Below are 18,184 nucleotides of genomic sequence, written 5' to 3'. Positions count from 1 at the left end.
GGGGATTCTCCGGGTTTGTCTTTGTTTCAAACTGGGAGCAAAACCACCCAGCGGGGCTGGAAATCCCAGCGGGACCCACCAGCATCCTGGAGCGCTGCGGGCTTGCCAAGATGGGTGCTCCATTCCAATCCACACACGGCTTTCCCCGAGAGGAGAGGCTGCTCCTTCACGCTGCTCATTCACATCCACACAAACCACCTGTCACTCTCCCTCCCACAGAAATATCCCTGCGAGATCCAAGTTCCACCACATGGACTCCAAAACCCGTTTCTTTGGAAGCATTAATCACACACCCTGAGAGACACACGCCGCTCTTCCCTTCCTCCCTCCCTCCGTACGCCTTCCCGGGCTGAGCGCTCGGCTGTTTACGCACGGTGTTACTACAACACGGAACAACAGGAGCCACAGCGCTGCCAAGGGCTGCCGGAGCGGGATCCCCCGGCTCCCCCGGCTCCCCGGGATCCCCCCGCTGCCCGGGATCTCCCCGGGATCCCCCGGTTCCCCCCAGCCCTGCACAGCACCGCCCGTGCCCGGCTCTCCCCGCGGTGGTCGCGGGCGGGGCATCCCCCCCAGCACGGGGGGCTGGTAACCAGGCAACGGTGGGCTGAGGGAAAGCGCGGTACCCGGCGTTGCCATGGCAGCCGCCGGGGCCGGGATGCGGGCGGCGAGGGGCGATGCCCCGGGGCAGCGGGGGCGGGGGCGCTGGCAGCGGGCCGGGCTCGGTCCCGCAGCCGCTACCGGGGCTCGCACCCCGAGCGGCGCTGCCGGGCGCACCCCGAGCCCCCCGTTCCCTCCCTCCTTTCCTCCCCACCGCCCCCGAGACCCCTGGGCGGCCGGACCCACCTGAGCTGGCCGGGCGGAGCCGGGCCGAGCCGGGCTGGCCCCGCGGCTCCGGGCGGTGCCGGGGAGCGGAGCGGAGCGCGGAGCTCGGAGCGGGGCTGCCGCACAAAGGGGAGCGGGCGGGCGGGGCGGGGGCGGCGCTGCGGGGCGGGGGGCGCGGGCAGCGGCGGGGGCGCGGCCAGCACGGCCCGGCCCCCGGCGGCTCCCTGAGCCCCCCAGAGGAAGGCACGGGATGCTCAGGGGGATGGGGCAACTCTGCTCCGGACACTGCTGCGGTGTCCGGTCTGGAGAGGAGACGCTCCAGGGAGAGCTCAGAGCCCCGTCCCGCGCCTAAAGGGGCTCAGGAGAGCTGGAGAGGGACTGGGGGCAAGAAATGGATTGGAGAGACAGAGGGAATGGCTTCCACTGCCAGAGGACAGGGTTAAATGGGATAAGGGGAGGAAATTCTTCCCTGTGTGGGCGGTGAGGCTCTGGCACACAGGGTGCCCAGAGGAGCTGTGACTGCCCCGTCCCTGGAAGTGTCCAAGGCCAAGTTGGACAAGAAATGGATTGGAGAGACAGAGGGAATGGCTTCGATTGCCAGAGGACAGGGTTAAATGGGATATGGGCAGGAAATTCTTCCCTGTGTGGGCAGTGAGGCTCTGGCACAGGATGCCCAGAGGAGCTGTGACTGCCCCGTCCCTGGAAGTGTCCAAGGCCAGGTTGGATGGGGCTCAGAGCAAGCTGGGATAGTGGAAGGTGTGTCAGGGATTTGGAGCTTGATGGCCTTGAAGATCCCTTCCAACCCAAAGCATTCAGTGGCTCTACAGCAGTCAGGGTGCCTGCAGGGTGCAGGTGAAGGGAAATGCTCACCTGGCTGTGAAACCTCCCTTCCCACAGCCCAGCAGGCCTGGACTCTGCCCTGAGCTGTGCTCAGAGCCAGGAACAGGCTGGGAGCTCAGAAAACACGCACAGAGGGATTGCAAACACAGCACAGAGCCCCTGCTGCCTCCTGAGAGCTGGGAAAGGGGTGCCAGGCTGCCAGGCCAGGGGCACAGCTCACAGGGCTTCAGTCACATCACTCAGCCCATCTCAGGGCAGGGTGGGCAGCAGGGCCACGTCCAGCCTGGCCTGGCTCAGTGTCAGGCACACCCAGGACCTGGTGCCTGCCCTGCATCCAGCAGCACCTGGCACAAAACCAGACCTGGAGTGGCCAGGGCAGGTCAGGAACCAGGGCACGCTCCAGCCAGCCAGGACAGCACGCTGTGTGACAGGAGGGCTGTGCAGAGCTCTGAAAGCCCCGACACAGAGCTTTGTGGCAGGCCCCAGCTCTCCCATCACACAGCCAGGCGTGCTGGGAGCAGCAGGAAGGGCAGGAGATCCTTGGTCAGTGAGATGGAACAGGGTGCTGCGGGCACTGCCAGGCTGGAGCTGAGAGCCGTGGGCACCACCCCGTCCCAGGCACACCTCTGCCTGCCTGGAGAGCCATTTCTGCTTGCAAAAACACCTCAGCAATGCTGTCAGCACGGAGCTGGCTCATCCCTGCCGCCTCCAACGCAGCTGAGATAGAGATCAGGCAGTGACGGCACCGCTCCATCCTCAGCCATCTCCTGCTTCCAGTAAAACATAAAGAGAAAATCAACCAGCACTGGCATTTCAAGGCAATTATTCAAAGGGTCAGGAGATACAGACCAACACTGAGGAGCTGGAAAGCATCAAGTCCCTCTAATGCATGGGGATAACAGGATAAGGCTGTCAGTTACCCTGCAGAGAGGGAGGCAGGGATCAAACCATCGTAATCAAGTTTTGGCCTCCTCTGACCTTATCTGCCTCTCAGCTGTCATTATCCACAGCACACAGTAAAACATGCAGGTGTGACCGTGTCCTGGGGGCTGCAGAGAGCACGGTGGGGCCCTGAGCACAGATGTCCCATGCAGCAGCATCCAGGACACAGCTGGGTGTGCTCTGTGCTTTCCCTCCCTCCCTTGGTTCTTTATTCACAAATTCCCAAGGAGCTGCCCAAAGCGAGTAGAATTTTAAAAATCAGCATCAATTGTCTTTTTCCCTGTACAAACGGAGGTAAAATGGAGATCCCAGTGTGAATGTGGGGAGGGAAGAGGAAAAGAAGCTCCAGCAGTCCCTCATGGTGAATGTCTGCTCCCCAGAGCTGGGCTGCTGGAGAGGCTGCACTGAGCTCCAGCTTCTCCTCTGGAGAAACTGGGCCAAAAGTAATGCAGAGGCCAGGCAGGAGATGCTGATTTGTGTTAGCAAGGGGGCTGGGCTGGCTGCTCAGTGTCTGGGAGAGCAGGAGCGCAGCCACAGCTCCAGCCGGGCAGGACTGATCCCAGCCTCTGTCCCTTACCCTGGAGCTGGTATCCCCTCCCCGTGGGTCTGCGGCAGGAATGGAGCCACTTGCCCTGCAGAACTTTCCTCTCCCATTTTAGGGTCTCTCTCTCTAATGCCAAGCCTGGAAATTGCCTGTTCAGAGGCCCTGAGCCTCAGGGAGATGGGAGAGTGGAGCAGTGACAAAGCTGTGTGCAGCCATAAGGCTGCGTTTACCCCAATAACATCATTTTCCATCAGGCCCAGCCATTCCTGCTGCCCTGGATCCCTGCTGGAGGGAGACTGAGCATTCCTGGTGCCCTGGATCCCTGCAGGAACAGGCATTGAGCATTCCTGGTGCTCTGGATTATTGGGATAGCAACACACTGCAACACTGGATCCCTGCAGAAGCAGGGGTTGAGCAGAGATTGAGCATTCCTGGTGCCCTGGATTCCTGCACAAGCAGGGATTGAGCATCCCCTGGTGCCCTGGATCCCTTCTGGAGGGGGATTGAGTGTTCCTGGATCCCTGCAGAGCAGAGATTGAGCATTCCTGGATCCCTGCAGGAACAGGGATGGAGCATTCCTGGATCCCTACAGAAGCAGGGATTGAGCATCCCTGGTGCCCTGGATCCCTGCAGGAACAGGGATGGAGCATTCCTGGATCCCTACAGAAGCAGGGACTGAGCATTCCTGGTGCTCCTGCCCTGCCCCACCAAGCCCAGCTCCAGCTGAACTCCACCCGTGCCAAGTGATGATGTTACTGACCAGGGAAAGGAACCAATCCCCAGCTAGAGGAAAGACATTTTTGCAGGCAAACATCATCGCTGGAACCCTGTAAACAACCGTGTTTTGACACAGCAGAACAGAGAGCTATAAAAGGAGAGATCGGGAAAACCGCGGCTAATGGGCAGTAATTCACGTGGTGCCTGCCAGGCTGTATTTTTGTAATTTGTGTCCCTTTGAGATGCTGGCCCACGACTTCCAGAGCTGAGAGGAGCTTGGGAACAGCTGTGGGGCGATGCTCAGCACCCCTTGACTTGGGAGATGCTGTGGAGGAGGACACTGAGCTAAGGGCTTTGTAAGAGCCACAGGTGATGGCCTGTGCTGTCCCTCGGGGCTGGGCTGGCACCCAGCACAGCTCAGTTCCCCCAGAAATGGAGGCAAAGTGGTGTCCAAGGCGTCTGCTCCATCTGCACAGCCTTTGGGAGCAGCACGACAGCCGTGGCCAGGCTGCACAGGAAATAATCACTGCTAATCTGCTTAGAAATGTCCATCCCCTGGGAAAGCACAGCATACCTGCTTGTGGGGCTGGGGGCACACACTGCTGGATGGCAGGCTGAGAATAAATAAATTACATTGGTATTAGGGGCTGAAAGCGTTTCTCTGCTGTTAGAGACTTTCAGAAGAGCAATAACCCCTGAGGAGGAAAAATCCACAGCAGAAGAGAAGGTCCCACACATGCTGAAATGTTACATTACTGGCCCCAGGAACACAGCTCGAGCAAGATCAGCTCTTATTGGGCTCCCATTTTTGGGTTATTCCTCCTCAAAAGATCAATTTGTCCAGTAATGAACCACCAGGAACTGCTGCTCTGCTCTGACTTATCTACAGAAAATCCCAGACCCCTCTGGACAAACCTAGGCTGGGTCTGCGCCTTAAGGCCCACTGAATTCCCACTTTAACCAGACCAGGGAAGCCAGGGCCCCATCTCTAACTCAGGATCAGCTGCTTCTGTTTATGGAAACTTGTGCTGCCCTGCACCCTGAGGGCAGGCACTGCTGCATGTGCAGGCTCGGTATGGGGTGAGCAGAGCCCCCCAGGCCGGGCTGGAGCCCAGCAGGGCTGCCCAAGGGCCCCCTTGTCCAGGTGGGGAGGTGGGAGCAGTGCCCTTGTCCAGGAGATGGGCTGGGAGCAGCCCCCTGGCCCTGGGGAGATGGGAGCAGCCCCCTGGCCCTGGGGAGATGGGAGCAGCCCCCTGGCCCTGGGGAGATGGGAGCAGCCCCCTGGCCCTGGGGAGGTGGGAGCAGCAGCCCTCTGGCCCTGAGGAGGTGGGAGCAGCAGCCCCCTGGCCCTGGGGAGGTGGGAGCAGCAGCCCCCTGGCCCTGGGGAGGTGGGAGCAGCAGCCCCCTGGCCCTGGGGAGGTGGGAGCAGCAGCCCCCTGGCCCTGCTCACCCCATTCTCCAGGGCAGCTCCTGAGCCCTGGGAGGTTTCTGTTCTGCTGCTCTGCAAAGGGATTCGAGGTCAGGCTGATTTGGCTCTTCCCAAAAGACACCGGGTCCCTCCCTTTGTTTCAGTTCAGGTCCGGGGCAGCCACCCAGCCCTGCTCAAAGGCACAGAAGGGAAGCAAGGCCAGGAACTCCCCCAGCCCTTCCCAGCAGCAGCAGGTGCAGCCCCGGCCCCAGGAGAGGCAGGTGCTTTCTGCACACCCAGATATGCTGTCACAATACACACCACAGCTGCCATAACCTTTTCCAGGGGAAGTGGTCGGTGCTGAGAACACAGGGGATGTCCCCAGGACCTGAGCAGCAGAAAGCATCCCTTTTCTCCCAGCCACGAGCAGCAGGTGATGGGCAGGAAGGGCCACTCCATCACATGCCCGCTCCCCAGGGATCCTTGGCACATTGGCACGCTGCTGCTTCCTTTCCAGCCCTCTCCAAAGAGCCATCTCCACGGGGGACACTACCAAAACATTTATTAGACGAGTGCAGGGTGGCCAGGCTCCACAGGACCCCCCCCTGCAGCTGTCCCCAGGGCTGGGGAAGGGGGCAGGCAGGCTCTGCTCACCCTGGGCATCTCCTTGTGTGCCCAGCGCCCACCAGGAGAGGAAGGCACTTGTTTCCCAGAGGGAAATGGCCCTGCTGGGGCACGGGCAGGGAGGACACAGAGGATGGCAGGCTGTGCCATCCCTGCAGGCAGCACTCGGGCACCGCAGAGCTCCCAGCAGGGACATCCAGGGCTGCTCCCTCTGGTTCTGTCCCAGCTGCCGCAGCCACCCCGAGGGCTCAGAGCGCCCCAAACCCCGCCCGGAGCGCACTGAGAGCGGCCGCGGGGCTGGGAGGGAGCGCGGGCTCCGACCGGAGCCACGGCATGGAAAAATAAACAGCTCTGCATTTCTCCGGCAGGCAGGGACATCCTTAAAAGGAACTTCCTAAGTCCCTCTGCAAACAGCAGGGCAGCGGCCGCGCCTCCCAGGGGGAGGAATATCCGCAGCTCGGGGCTCCCCTTGGGGCAGAGCCCGCAGGTGTGGCAGGGTGGACACAGCTGCTCATCCTGCAGCCTGAGGGGGCACAGCTGTGGCTGAAGGAGAGAGCTCCCTCTGCACGGGCACTACTGGCAGCTGTGGCTGAAGGAGAGAGCTCCATCTCCATGGGCACTGCTGGCTAAAGGAGAGGATTCCCCCTGCACGGGCACTGCTGTAACCCGGCTCAAGGAGAGAGCTCCCTCTGCATGGGCACAGCTGTGACCTGGCTCAAGGAGAGAGCTCCCTCTGCATGGGCACTGCTGTCACTGAAGGAGAGGATTCCCTCTGCACGGGCACTGCTGTGACCTGGCTCAAGGAGCGGGTTCCCTCTCCATGGACACTGCTGTAACCTGGCTAAAGGGGAGGATTCCATTTCCATAGGCAAAGCTGTGACCTGACTAGAAGAGAGAGCTCCCTCTCCACCGGCACTGCTGGCAGCTGTGACTAAGGGAGAGAGCTCCCTCTCCACAGGCACTGCTGTGACCCAGCTAAAGGAGAGAGCTCCCTCTCCAGGGACACAGCTGTGACCCAGCTAAAGGAGAGAGCTCCCTCTCCACGGGCACAGCTGGCAGCCCCTCACCCTGCTGAGGATGCCAGGGCCCCTCCAGGGAGCACTCACACAGCCTGTCCAGACAGGTCTATTTCCAGGAGAGCCACACACGCGGGGCAGGGAGGTGTCCCCAGCCAGCACGGCCAGCTGCTGGCATGGGCTGTGTCCCCCCGGGCCCGGCTGGGTGCTGTGCCCAGCCACCACCACGCCACCCCTGGCACCAGGCGAGGGCAGGGGCGCTTTGCAGGTGCTGTTTCCAACTTCGGGGGCAGCCACGGGTCCCTGGCTGCAGGGACAGTCCGGAGAGGTGGGGGTTGGCTGGTGGCACCATGCCTGGGGCAGTGGCCCGTGCCAGCCCAGTGTCCATCCTGCCTTTAGTCGTTCTCACTCTGCAAGGGACAGAGAGGGGAGCGGGGTGAGGTGCCAGGGCTGGGCTGGGGGCACAGCCCCTCTCCAGGGCCACCCTGCCCAGGCCCAGCCCTGCCACCTCACCTCCATTTTGCTGTATATCCAGCTGAGGAGCTTTGTCACACGCGTGTACACGCCGGGCTTGTTCTTCTGGCCACATCCTGTCCCCCAGCTCGTCACCCCGGCCACGTACCAGCGGCCATCGTCCTCGCACACCAGGGGCCCTCCGCTGTCGCCCTGGCTCACAGGGGCAGAGCAGTGAGGAGGGGAGGCAGGAGATGGGTCCCCAAACAGGGCAGCTGTGCCCAGGTGTGCCCCCGGCTCACCTGGCAGGCGTCCTTGCCTCCCTGCAGGTACCCGGCGCACATCATGCGGGGGGTCAGGTAGCCCTCGTACACCTTGTCGCTGTTGCAGATCTTGTAGTCGATCAGCTTCACCTCGGCCTCCCGCAGCTTCGGGGAGGTGTTATCTGCAAGGCAGGAAGAGCTGTGGGCCAGGGGGGGCCTCGCCATCCCCCGGCCCCTCACCAGCGAGGGAGGAAGCGGCCGCTTCTCGCAGGGCTGGTTTGTGCAGAGCCTCGCAGCCGGCAGGGCTGGCCCGGGAGTTATCCCGGTGGGAAAGCCCTCCGGCGCTATCCCGGGAGTGATCCCTGCGGGAAAGCCCTCCAGGATCCCGGCAGGGCTGTGCTCGGTGCAGGGGCTGCCTGCGGGAGCCGCGGTCCCCCCTCACCTTCGTTCTCCCGGGTCTTGCCGAAGCCGGTGATGAAGCAGGACCGGCCGGTCTGGAATCGCTGGCCGTGCATGGGCAGGCAGGCGGGGCGCACCTGGGCTGCAGGAGCGGGATGGAGCGAGGGATGAGTCACCGGCACAGAAATCAGCACGGCCCCGCAGCCAGGGAGGAGCGTCGGGCGCAGGAGAGGCTCCCTCCATGCCCATCCCACCCAGCGGCCCCTGTGGGGCTGGGGGCACAGCTGAGCCCACGGCTGCGGCTGCCAGAGCCTTCCTGGGCACGGGACAGGCAAGGTGGCCACAGCAGAGCAGGGTGTGGCACTGGGTGCCATGGTTTAGTTGAGGAGTTAGGACATGGGTTGGACTCAATGCTCTTTAAGGTCTCTTCTAACCTGGTCATTCTGTGAATTCTGTGAGTTTTGTGGATGCCCCAGCTGGCAGCAGCCCCACACACCCCATGGTTCCCAGGGCACACCTTTCAGTCCTGTCCATCTCCCTGTCCCCCAAACACCACCCAGCCAAGCCCAGGTGAGCCAGGTGACCTCACCTGAGAGTGTCAGTGGCCTGGAGAGCTTCATGAGGGCGATGTCGTAGTCGTCGTGGTCATCGCTGTAGTTGGAGTTGATGATGACCTGGGACACGGGGATGCCCTCCATGGGCTGCTTCAGGTCTGACACCCCGCCGTACACCTTCCAGTCATCCAGGATCTTCATGCTGTTCCTGGCAGGGCGAGAGGGGCGGGAGGGACTCAGTGTGACTGTGGTCACAGGGGTCTTAGGATGAGGGAAGAGACGAGGATCTGACTCTGTGTTTCAGAAAGCTTGATTTATTATTTTATGATTTATATTATATATTATATTATATTATATTATATTATATTATATTATATTATATTATATTATATTATATCGATACTAAAAGAATAGAAGAAAGGATTTAATCTGAAGGCTGGCTAAGAATAGGAAAAGAAGGAATGATAACAAAGACTTCTGTCTCAGACAGAGAGTCCGAGCCAGCTGGGCTGTGATTGGCCATTAATTAGAAACAACCACATGAGACCAATCCCAGATGCACCTGTTGCATTCCACAGCAGCAGATAACCATTGTTTGCATTTTGTTCCTGAGGCCTCTCAGGTTCTCAGGAGGAGAACTCCTAAGGAAAGGATTTTCCATAAAAGATGTCTGTGACAGAGCGTGAGCCGGGCGTGGGGCTGGGCTGGGTGCCCAGGCTGGGCTGGCAGCAGCACTCACATGAAGAAGCAGTGGGCAGCCGTGAGCACCCACTGGGCGTCGATGATGGTGCCGCCACAGATGTGGATGGGCCCGTACTGCACGCTGACCTGCCAGGGCCACTTGTTCACAGAGGTCTCCTTCCCACCGATGATCCGGCCAGAAATCCTCTGCCCGCAGGCTGGAGGGACAGCAGGGCTGGGAGAAAGGCTCGGGGGGAAGGGAGCACAGGGGGACACACACACAGCACCCCCACCACCCACAGGAGCCACGCTTATTGCAGGGAATGCAATGTTGGTGCTTTTCTAGCACCCAGAAGATGTCCCATTTGCCCACCCCTGTGCTGAGAAGGGGATAAAGGGCTCCCAAGCCTGTGCGAAGGGCACCCACCCTCAGCTGTGTCCTAGCCAGCTCCTTACTTGTGCATCGCAGGGAGACGTACTTTCCTGTGAGACACTGGGAGCTGTGGGAGAGAGGAGGGACAGCCACCCTCAGCCTCAGCTCTGTCCCTGTGGCACCAGGACAGGGCTGAGGGGGACCCTGGTACCTGTTGAGGCTCTGCTGGATGGTCTCTCGCTCATCAGTCACCGTGAGGCTCTTGCCAGGGACACGCAGGGGGATGAACTCGGTCTGGGAGGCACTGGAGGGGAGAGGACAGACAGTGAGGGTCCCCCCATGGGTCACTCACTGTGCCCGGAGGGGGAAACAGCGCAGCAGACCCTGCTCTCAGGCAGGGCAGGGCTTTGGCAGCACCCATCAGAGCAGAACAACCCCTCCTCCAGGAATTACTTCTGGAATCCCAGCTGCTGGCAGGTTTTCCTGGAGAAGGACTCGTCCCAGTCGCTGCTGCACACCGGCAGCCACTGGCTCTCGGTGCTGGAGTACACGTGGAGCAAGGACTCCTCGGAGGAGAAGCGCACTGTGGGATGGAGCAGCAGGGTCAGGGGAGCTCCTGGGGCTCCCTCCATTGCCTCCATCCCATCTCTCGTGCCTCACCACAGCCCAGCTCGTCGCTCCTCTGGGAGCAGTCGACGACGCCGTCGCAGCGCACAGGGCTGTCCTTGCAGCTCTCCGCTGGCTCCTTGTACAGGATGCCCGTCTGTGACCTCCAGAACATGACTGGAAGCAGGAGAACACCACGCTGAGGCCGGGGCTGCCCATGGGTGACCAGCTGTGCCCCACCTGCGTGGGCATCTGGAGCGTTCACACTCACTGGGTATGAGTGTGAGGTGTGTGTGAGCAAGAGTGAGGAGCTGCTGTGGGAGTACTGGGCACCCTGAGCATCCCCTGTGCTGCCCAGCTGCTCCCAGCCCCTCTCCCTTCACCCACAGGAAATGCATTCAGCCTGTGAGTGCTTCAAGCCTGGGGCTGGAGAGTGGCAGCAGGATTGAAGGGATTCCCCGGTGTCTGTGCCTGTTCTGCGCACGGACCATGGTTTGTGTTGGGGAGGGCAGCTCTCGGTGCTGCTGGGTTGAGCTGCCCACCAGAAGGAAAGCCCACTGCAGCCCCAACCCCTGAAACTGGCACCAGCCCAGCAGCAATCTCCTTTTTCCCTCCCCAGCTCCTGTCTCTCCAGCAGATGTCAGGAACGCTCAGGGAACGGGAAGAGCACATCCCTGCCTCCGAGCCAGGAGTTTCCCTCTGGGAATTCCCAGTGTGGGTATCCCCAGACTCTGCTGACCCCCAGCTCCCCTGAGCCCCCCGGGCAGGGCCCCCACCCCACTCACACAGCAGGATGAGGGCGATGAGCAGCACGATGAGCACCGAGACGCAGAAGATGAGCGCGAGCCGCCGCTGGCTCATGCAGGGAGCTCTGAACATGGAGGATCCTGGCAGCAGGGCAGAGGCAGGGTCAGGGTCAGGGTCAGGGTCAGGGTCAGGGGCCAGCTCTGGGCTGCGGGAGAGCAGTGCCATGCACACCCCAGCCTGTCCCGTGGTCACTGTGCTCTCCCTTGCCCCCCACACCCCTCACACCCCAGCTGTGACCTCCCTGCCTCCCTCCATCCCTCCCCAGCCTGGCAGGCACCAGGCCATGGCTCAGCCCTGTCCCCATCCTCACGGGAGCTGTCACAGGCCGAGCAGGGGCTCGGGGCCGGGCCGGACTCGGGGCTGTAGGGTTTGAAGCTGATGCCCAGGACGTTCTCTCGAGGTGGCGGAGGTCGGGCACCGAAGATGCTGCTGGCCGTGGAGACATGGAGCAGGCTGGGAAGGACACTGCTGGGCGAGGCAGTGGTCTGTGGGCAGAGGGGACTGTCACCAGCAGTGACTGCTGCCCACCAGAGTCCCCCACCCTGCCAGCTGTGAGCTCAGAGACAGCTGAGCCCCCTGGCACCACAATGAGCCATCAGAGTCACCCCTCAATGCCTCTCTCTGCACCAGAACCTGAGCCACATCCCACCCAGGATGGCCAAAACCCTCCTTGGCACTGGGTTTCCCCCCTTCAGGCAGCCGAGCTCCCCAAAAGCATCTCTGGGAGCCAAGCAATCATCCGGGTATTTGTCATGGTGACAGTCACGCCGTGGCCCAGTTCCATGAGGCCAGTGCCCCAATTTATGCATCTATCCCTAATTAGCCATTTGAAAAATACAGTGCAATTTCCAGCTGTCGTTTAGTAACACTTAATAATCGGTGTTTTCCAAGCCCTGAAACGTCCTGCGCCCTGGAATGCTGCTCTGCAGTTGTGTCACTCCTGATCCATGAATTCACAAAAGAAAATGTGTCTGTTTCGTTTCCTCAAAATGCACTCTCCCAAATGCTCCCTTGGTGACAGAAGCCAGGGCCTCTCATTTCCCTCCAGAGATGAACAAATCCCTAAATAAATGCTGCTTCCTCTACCTTTTGTGGGATGGATGGGGCTTGGAGCACCCTGGTGCAGTGGGAGGTGTCCCTGCCCATGGAAGGGGGCTGGAACTGGGTGAGCCTTCAATCCCTTTCCATCCAAACCATTCTGGGGAAGGAGAACTGGGGAGCCCAGGGAGAAGTGGAGCCACCATTCTGTGAGGACCACTCACCACCCAGAGACGGGCTCTAACACATCCCTCTGGGAGCCTGTCTCTGGTTTTTGGCCCTGCGCTGATAGAAATCACCCTTCTTCATGAGCAGAAATCATCCCTTTCCCTGCCAGGCTGGTGAGGAGCGCTCGGGCTGGAGCTCTGGAGAGGGTAGGGCAGGGACATGGGCAGGGCAGGGCAGGGACACAGGCACAGGGGGACACTGCTGGGAGCCCCCTTGGCCTTTCCATCTGGCTTTTCTCCCTGCTGGTGTTCCCAAGGGAGCCAGGAGCCCTGCTGAGCAGCTCGAGGGGCTGCTGCTGCTGTGTGAGCGTGGCTGTGCCCTCCCTGGTGATGCTGCTGTCACTTCCTGGGCTTTACCTGTGAGTCACAGCCCGGTGTGGCCACGTGTCCTGCATGGGTCTGAGCCCAGCCACGCACTGGGGACACCTGTGCTGTACACCGGGGACACACCTGTGCTGTACACTGGGGACACCTGTGCTGTACAATGGGGACACCTGTGCTGTACACTGGGGACACCTGTGCTGTACACTGGGGACACCTGTGCTGTACAATGGGGACACCTGTGCTACACACCAGGGACACCTGTGCTGTACACTGGGGACACCTGTGCTGTACAATGGGGACACACCTGTGCTGTACAATGGGGACACCTGTGCTACACACCAGGGACACCTGTGCTGTACACTGGGGACACACCTGTGCTGTACACTGGGGACACCTGTGCTGTACACTGGGGACACACCTGTGCTGTACACTGGGGACACCTGTGCTGTACAATGGGGACACACCTGTGCTGTACACTGGGGACACCTGTGCTGTACACTGGGGACACCTGTGCTGCACACTGGGGACACCTGTGCTACACACCAGGGACACCTGTGCTGTACACTGGGGACACACCTGTGCTGTACACTGGGGACACCTGTGCTGTACACTGGGCACACACCTGTGCTACACACCAGGGACACCTGTGCTGTACACTGGGGACACACCTGTGCTGTACACCGGGGACACCTGTGCTGTACACTGGGGACACACATGTGCTGTACACTGGGCACACACCTGTGCTACACACCAGGGACACCTGCCCTGCACACTGGGGACACAGCTGCTCTGCACACTGGGGGCACACCTGTGCTGCACACCTGCCCTGCTCGGACCGTGTCTGCTGAGCCCATCCTTGCAGAGCCGGCAGCACAGCACCCCTGCCTTGGGGCCACCCTCCCTGGCCAGCAGCGTGTGCAGGGCCATCCCCAGCACAAACCTCCTCCCAGCCCTGGCATAACCCTCCTCCCACCCCCGGGCCCTTGGCACAGGCACTGCTGGTGTCCCCTGGCCATGGGGCGCCTCCTCCCCACCCTTGTGGAGCTCCCCGCGCTCCTGCACACGGGGAGGAGTGAGAGAGGCACTTTCTGTTTCACTGCACCAGCCCCACTCCCAGCCCTTCCCCAGCAGCCTGGATCTGCTCCACGTTTGCCCACACGCCCATTTCCCGCACTGCTGCAGCCTTGCCCTCTCCCAGGGGTGCCAGGGAGCCCAGCAGAGCCCCTCCTTTTTCTCCTCAAGGCTGGAGGGTGCCCTGCAGTGCCCGAATGAGCCTGAGCAGTCACAGCACTGACGGGATCTCAGTTCTCGTGCACCCACATCGTGGGGCATCCCTGGGTACCCTCAGTGCCCGCTGCGGGTGACAGCCAGAGCTGTGGCAGGTCCTGGGCAGAGCAATGTGGGGATGCCAGCAACCATTCCTGGGAAAAGGATCTCTCCTGCCTGCATTGAAATATGGTTTTTGTAAATACCCTTTTTCCCTGGCATTTGTGTGCTGTCCCCACGCCTGATGTGTCACATCTCACCCTGCAGCAGCTGTGACCCTTTGCTCTAGCAGCACTACAAACCTCCAAGGGACAAACCACACACAGAAAGCACAGCCCAGCATGCCCAGGGAGCCAGCAGTGCTGGATGCCACAGCGCTCCCACCTGCAGTGTGCAAACACATCAAATTAACAGCGAAACGTGCCACAGGTCACGCTGCTCCGAGCGCTCCTCAGCAGGAAGCACATGCCCTTGCTTACACGCAGGTGAACTCCCAGCTGCTTCTTTCCTAAAAAACTTTAAGTCTAAATAATTCTGTGGGCTGCCAGGAAGGGTGACAGAGCCCTTACCACGGTGAGCACTGTGGGGCCACTGCAGCAGAGCAAACTGAGGTGGTTTTGCAGAGATGTTCCTGCTGCTGGGGAGAGTGCGTGACCCCGGCGAGCGAGCGAGCGAGCGCCGGCTCCTGCCCACAAAACCTTTAAACCTTTACTCATCCCTCGCTGGCTTTTGAGTAAAAGTCAGAGGCAGAGCCCAGCCCGGATCACAGGCGCCGCTGCGGTTTCAGCCCTTTCCCCCACGGCTCTGCAGGTGCTGCAGCAGCCTCAGCAGTGATCCGTGCCCAGGGTGATCCATCCACAGCAGTGATCTGCGCCCAGGGGATGGGGGCACAGGCAGCCCCTGCCTGGCACAGAGGGCTGGCATCCACAGGACAGCCAGGAGGGGCACTGGGGACACTCAGGGACTCCTGGCCAGCTTTGCTTGCCTTGCAGACAGTGCACACTGCCTGTCTGCAGCACGAGCCCTCTGCTAAACCTGTCAGGAGTGCAAACAGCACCTCACACCCCATCCCAGAGCAGAGCTGGGCATGGCCCCCAAACCAAGGGCAGCAGTGCTGAGGTCCCCTTTGCACCCTGAGCTGCACACTGACCTGCAGCTCCACGCCCTGCCATGATGGAGGGAAGGCCCCCAAACCCAGGGCAGCCAGGAAAATGAGCAGGGGAAAGGTGATCCAGGCACGGCTGGAGGCTCCAGGGAAAGCAGCCAGCAGGCAGCCGCGGTTTCGGAGTGGGAGGGAAAGCGGAAGCCAGGGAACACCTGGGTGTTGTAAGCAGACCTGGGCCCAGCTACATCCTGGGGGAGCAGCAGGACACAGAGCCCCCAAAAACCCCGAGCATCAAGGGGGGAGAGAGGGAAAGAGGCAGCCTGGCTTCAATGAGCTGCCTCGGATCCTCCTCCCCAGCTGAGCCCACCCTCAGCACAGCTCCCGTGCCCAGTGTGGGAGCTCCTGAAGCATCCATTGTCTGCTCAGAGCAGCTCAGCCAGCACACAACTGAGACATTGTCCTCACCAGGACAGAGGTGCCCCCGGCCTAGAGAGCCCCCATCCCTCTGGGTGACAGCGTCCTGCTCAAGTGCCACTGCTGAGCAGGGCCTGCCCGGGAGGGGACAGAGCCCAGCACCAGAACAAGGACAGAGGGCACTGCCGAGGCCCTGCCACACACAGCACAGTGAAATCCCAGAGCCAGGCACTGTCACTCTGAGAGTGCAGGTGAGTGACTGTTTATTGAGCCAGGGACAGCTCATCCTGTGCCACTGTGGGCACCCCTTGGGCACAGACCCGAGATGTTCCAGGGGCAGAGTAACCACTGCTCACCTCGCTCCACAGAGGGGCAAACAGAGGCCTGGAAAGACAGAGAGACACTGCTGCCATGGCAGAGCCGAGGGTGGCTCCTGGCACTCCTGATGGCCCATTTAACCCAGGTGACAATGCCAAGGTGCCCCAGTGGGGCTGTCCAGTATTGGGCAATGGCCTCTGCATGTGGCCATGCCAGTTCCTGCCCCACCATCACCAAGATGCAGCGATGCCACCCAGAGCTGGGACCACTCTGTATCTCCCCAGAGCCAGCCAACACCCAGCACAAACCCGCTGTGCCCCTCCCGGCAGCCCCCCAGGCCCAGGGGCAGGAAGGGGACACTGTCAGAGCCGGCTCTCCTCCCCTGCAGCCCCACACGTCCCGGATGTCGCTGGCACCCGGCGCTGCTCGGCACGGTAATTACTCGCTGCCTCGCCCGGTGCCCGGCCGGGATGGATGTTTTCCCCATGACAGGATGCTCAGCAGAGCCCCACATCCCGGGCTCAGCAGGTCCCAGCCAGCCCAGCCCAAAAGGGCGCAGGGAAAACTGCCTGGAGAGCAGGCGAGGGGAGCTGTGCCCACCAGCGCAGCGCTGCTGGAAACTGAGCCAGAGAGATCAGCAACGTGCCAAGGGGCACCAGATCCTTCTGACAGCACCCTCAGCTCACAGCTCAGTGTGGCAAAGCACCCAGAGGAGCCTCGGCACTTCTGCCAGCACCAGGGATGCTGCTGCCCTCCCTCCAATGGGTGCCGGAGGCTGCGGCTCCTCTGGCAGCTCCTGCGGCTCCTTCTCCCTCCGGCTGCCTGGGGAACACCCGGAGAGCAGGAGCGGAGAGCAGAGAGCAGGAGCAAAGCCGGTCCGCCCCATCCCCCGAGCGGAGCGGGTCCGCGGCGCCCGCAGCTCCCGCACTTACCGGGGAGGTTTTGCCGTCCATGGGCCGGGCTCGGGGCTGGGCTGGGCTCAGAGCCGCGGCTCGGCCATGCCAGCAGCGCGGTGCCGAGCGGGGCCAGCTCGGCTGGGGCCGGCCCAGGAGGTGTTTGGCGAGCGGGCTCGTACGTCAGTGCCGGCAGCGCAGCAAACCTGTCGGACCTGCCCGGCCCCGGCGCCGCCGGTTTCCCAACAGCTCCGCAACACCTGCGCTCTGCCGGCCGGCCAGGGGCCCTGCGAGCGGGGCAGAGCCGGCCCCAGGGAACAGCGGCATCCCGGGGCTCCCCTGGCTCACCCGAACCCCCTTCCGCCCCTCCGTGCCCCCCATTCACTCGCCCACCCGCGGCTCTCCTGCCCGGCACAGCGCAGAGCAGGGGATGCCCAGCCGTGCCCAGCCAGGAGAACCTCGCTGCTGTGAGCCACAAGTCAGGAATTCCCTGTCCCAAAGGAAATGAAGCGCCGTTTCCCTCCGGTTCCTCTAGAGGATTTTAATTCCTTTGCTGATGGAGCGGTGCCTCTGCCAGGAGCCAGCACAGCCTCCTGCCTGGCCTGCAGGCACAGCCTGGGGATGCTCTGCTTGACCAAGGACTCAGGGAGGAACAGGTGAAAATTCCAGGATTAAGGGAGAAAGGCACAGCTTCACCCTCCATCCTAACCCTCAGTGCCACAGGTTTCTCCTGGCATCATTCTCAGTGTAAATCCCTCGTTCATCCAGCTCCCCACCCACACCTGCTCATCAGAAGGGCAAGAGACAAATGGGGACATCCAGGCTTGGAGGAGCCCTGGTGCAAAGCTCCTTTGGAGGCTGCAAAGTCTGGGCTGGATCCCTCTGACCCCTCATGCAAAATTCCTTTGGAGGCTGGAAAGTTTGTGCTGGATCCCTCTGACTCCTCCTGCTCCCAGCTCACAGAGGGGTTCTGAGCCAGCCCTCACCCCACAGTTCACGCCTCTGTAGTTTTCACAGCCAGGAGTGGTTTTTGGGGGGTTTTGTTTGCTTTTTGTGCCTCTGCAGGCTGTGCCTGCTGAGTGCCAAGGTGGCCAAGCACTGAGCTGCACCCCAGGCAGCCCTGAGCCCTCCTGAGCTGCTGCATCCACCCCAGAAAGGGATTCTCAGAAAACACCTCCAGGAATTGCTCATTGCTTGCTACAAAGCCACCTACAGAGAGCAAGTTCCAGGGAACAGCGTGTGTGCCTTGACCCCAGCAGCCTGATGGTAAATGTCAGCATGCGCACAGCTCCGGGCTGAAATCCTCGCCTTCCCTGCTGCTCTGAGCCCTCCCTGCACCCTCCTGCCCTCCCAGCCACAAAAGAGGAGCTGGAATGCACAGCCAGAGCCGGCTCCACCAGCCCAGGAGAGCTGCTCCAGCCTCTGGGCTCCAGGGAACCGGGCTGAGGATCCTGGGTTGCTCTGTCCTGCGGCAGGGCTGTGCAGAACCAGCCCTCCGGGCCCATCCCTGCCCTGCTCCTGCAGCCTCACCTGCCTGGCCCTGCTGGCAC

General features: G+C 61.6%; 1 protein-coding gene across 1 annotated transcript; it reads right to left on the bottom strand.

Moving 5' to 3' along the window:
- Window positions 1-7,188: 7,188 nt before the first annotated feature.
- TMPRSS13 (transmembrane serine protease 13) lies at window positions 7,189-16,694 on the bottom strand. Its single transcript, XM_059488377.1, has 13 exons — window positions 16,674-16,694; window positions 11,360-11,534; window positions 11,028-11,129; window positions 10,297-10,419; window positions 10,090-10,219; window positions 9,848-9,940; window positions 9,720-9,763; window positions 9,322-9,481; window positions 8,618-8,790; window positions 8,072-8,170; window positions 7,669-7,811; window positions 7,427-7,579; window positions 7,189-7,323 (listed from the first exon to the last, which is right to left on the bottom strand). Exons 1-13 carry the CDS (start codon window positions 16,692-16,694, stop codon window positions 7,309-7,311), a joined length of 1,431 nt encoding a protein of 476 aa, XP_059344360.1. The 3' UTR covers window positions 7,189-7,308.
- Window positions 16,695-18,184: the final 1,490 nt, after the last annotated feature.

The sequence above is a fragment of the Ammospiza nelsoni genome, chromosome 24, assembly GCF_027579445.1.
Source record: "Ammospiza nelsoni isolate bAmmNel1 chromosome 24, bAmmNel1.pri, whole genome shotgun sequence".
NCBI classification, from domain to species: domain Eukaryota; kingdom Metazoa; phylum Chordata; class Aves; order Passeriformes; family Passerellidae; genus Ammospiza; species Ammospiza nelsoni.
The sequence above is the reverse complement of the archived record's forward strand: the minus strand, read 5'-3'. Positions and strand labels throughout refer to the sequence as shown.

Coding starts and splice junctions, on each gene's coding strand:
- TMPRSS13 (XM_059488377.1), bottom strand. CDS start 16,694: ATGGACGGCAAAACCTCCCCG. Junction 9,941..10,089: donor CAGCAGCTGGGATTCCAGAA/GTAATTCCTGGA, acceptor TCTCCCCTCCAG/TGCCTCCCAGACCGAGTTCA. Junction 8,171..8,617: donor CAGGCCACTGACACTCTCAG/GTGAGGTCACCT, acceptor CCGCTCCTGCAG/CCCAGGTGCGCCCCGCCTGC.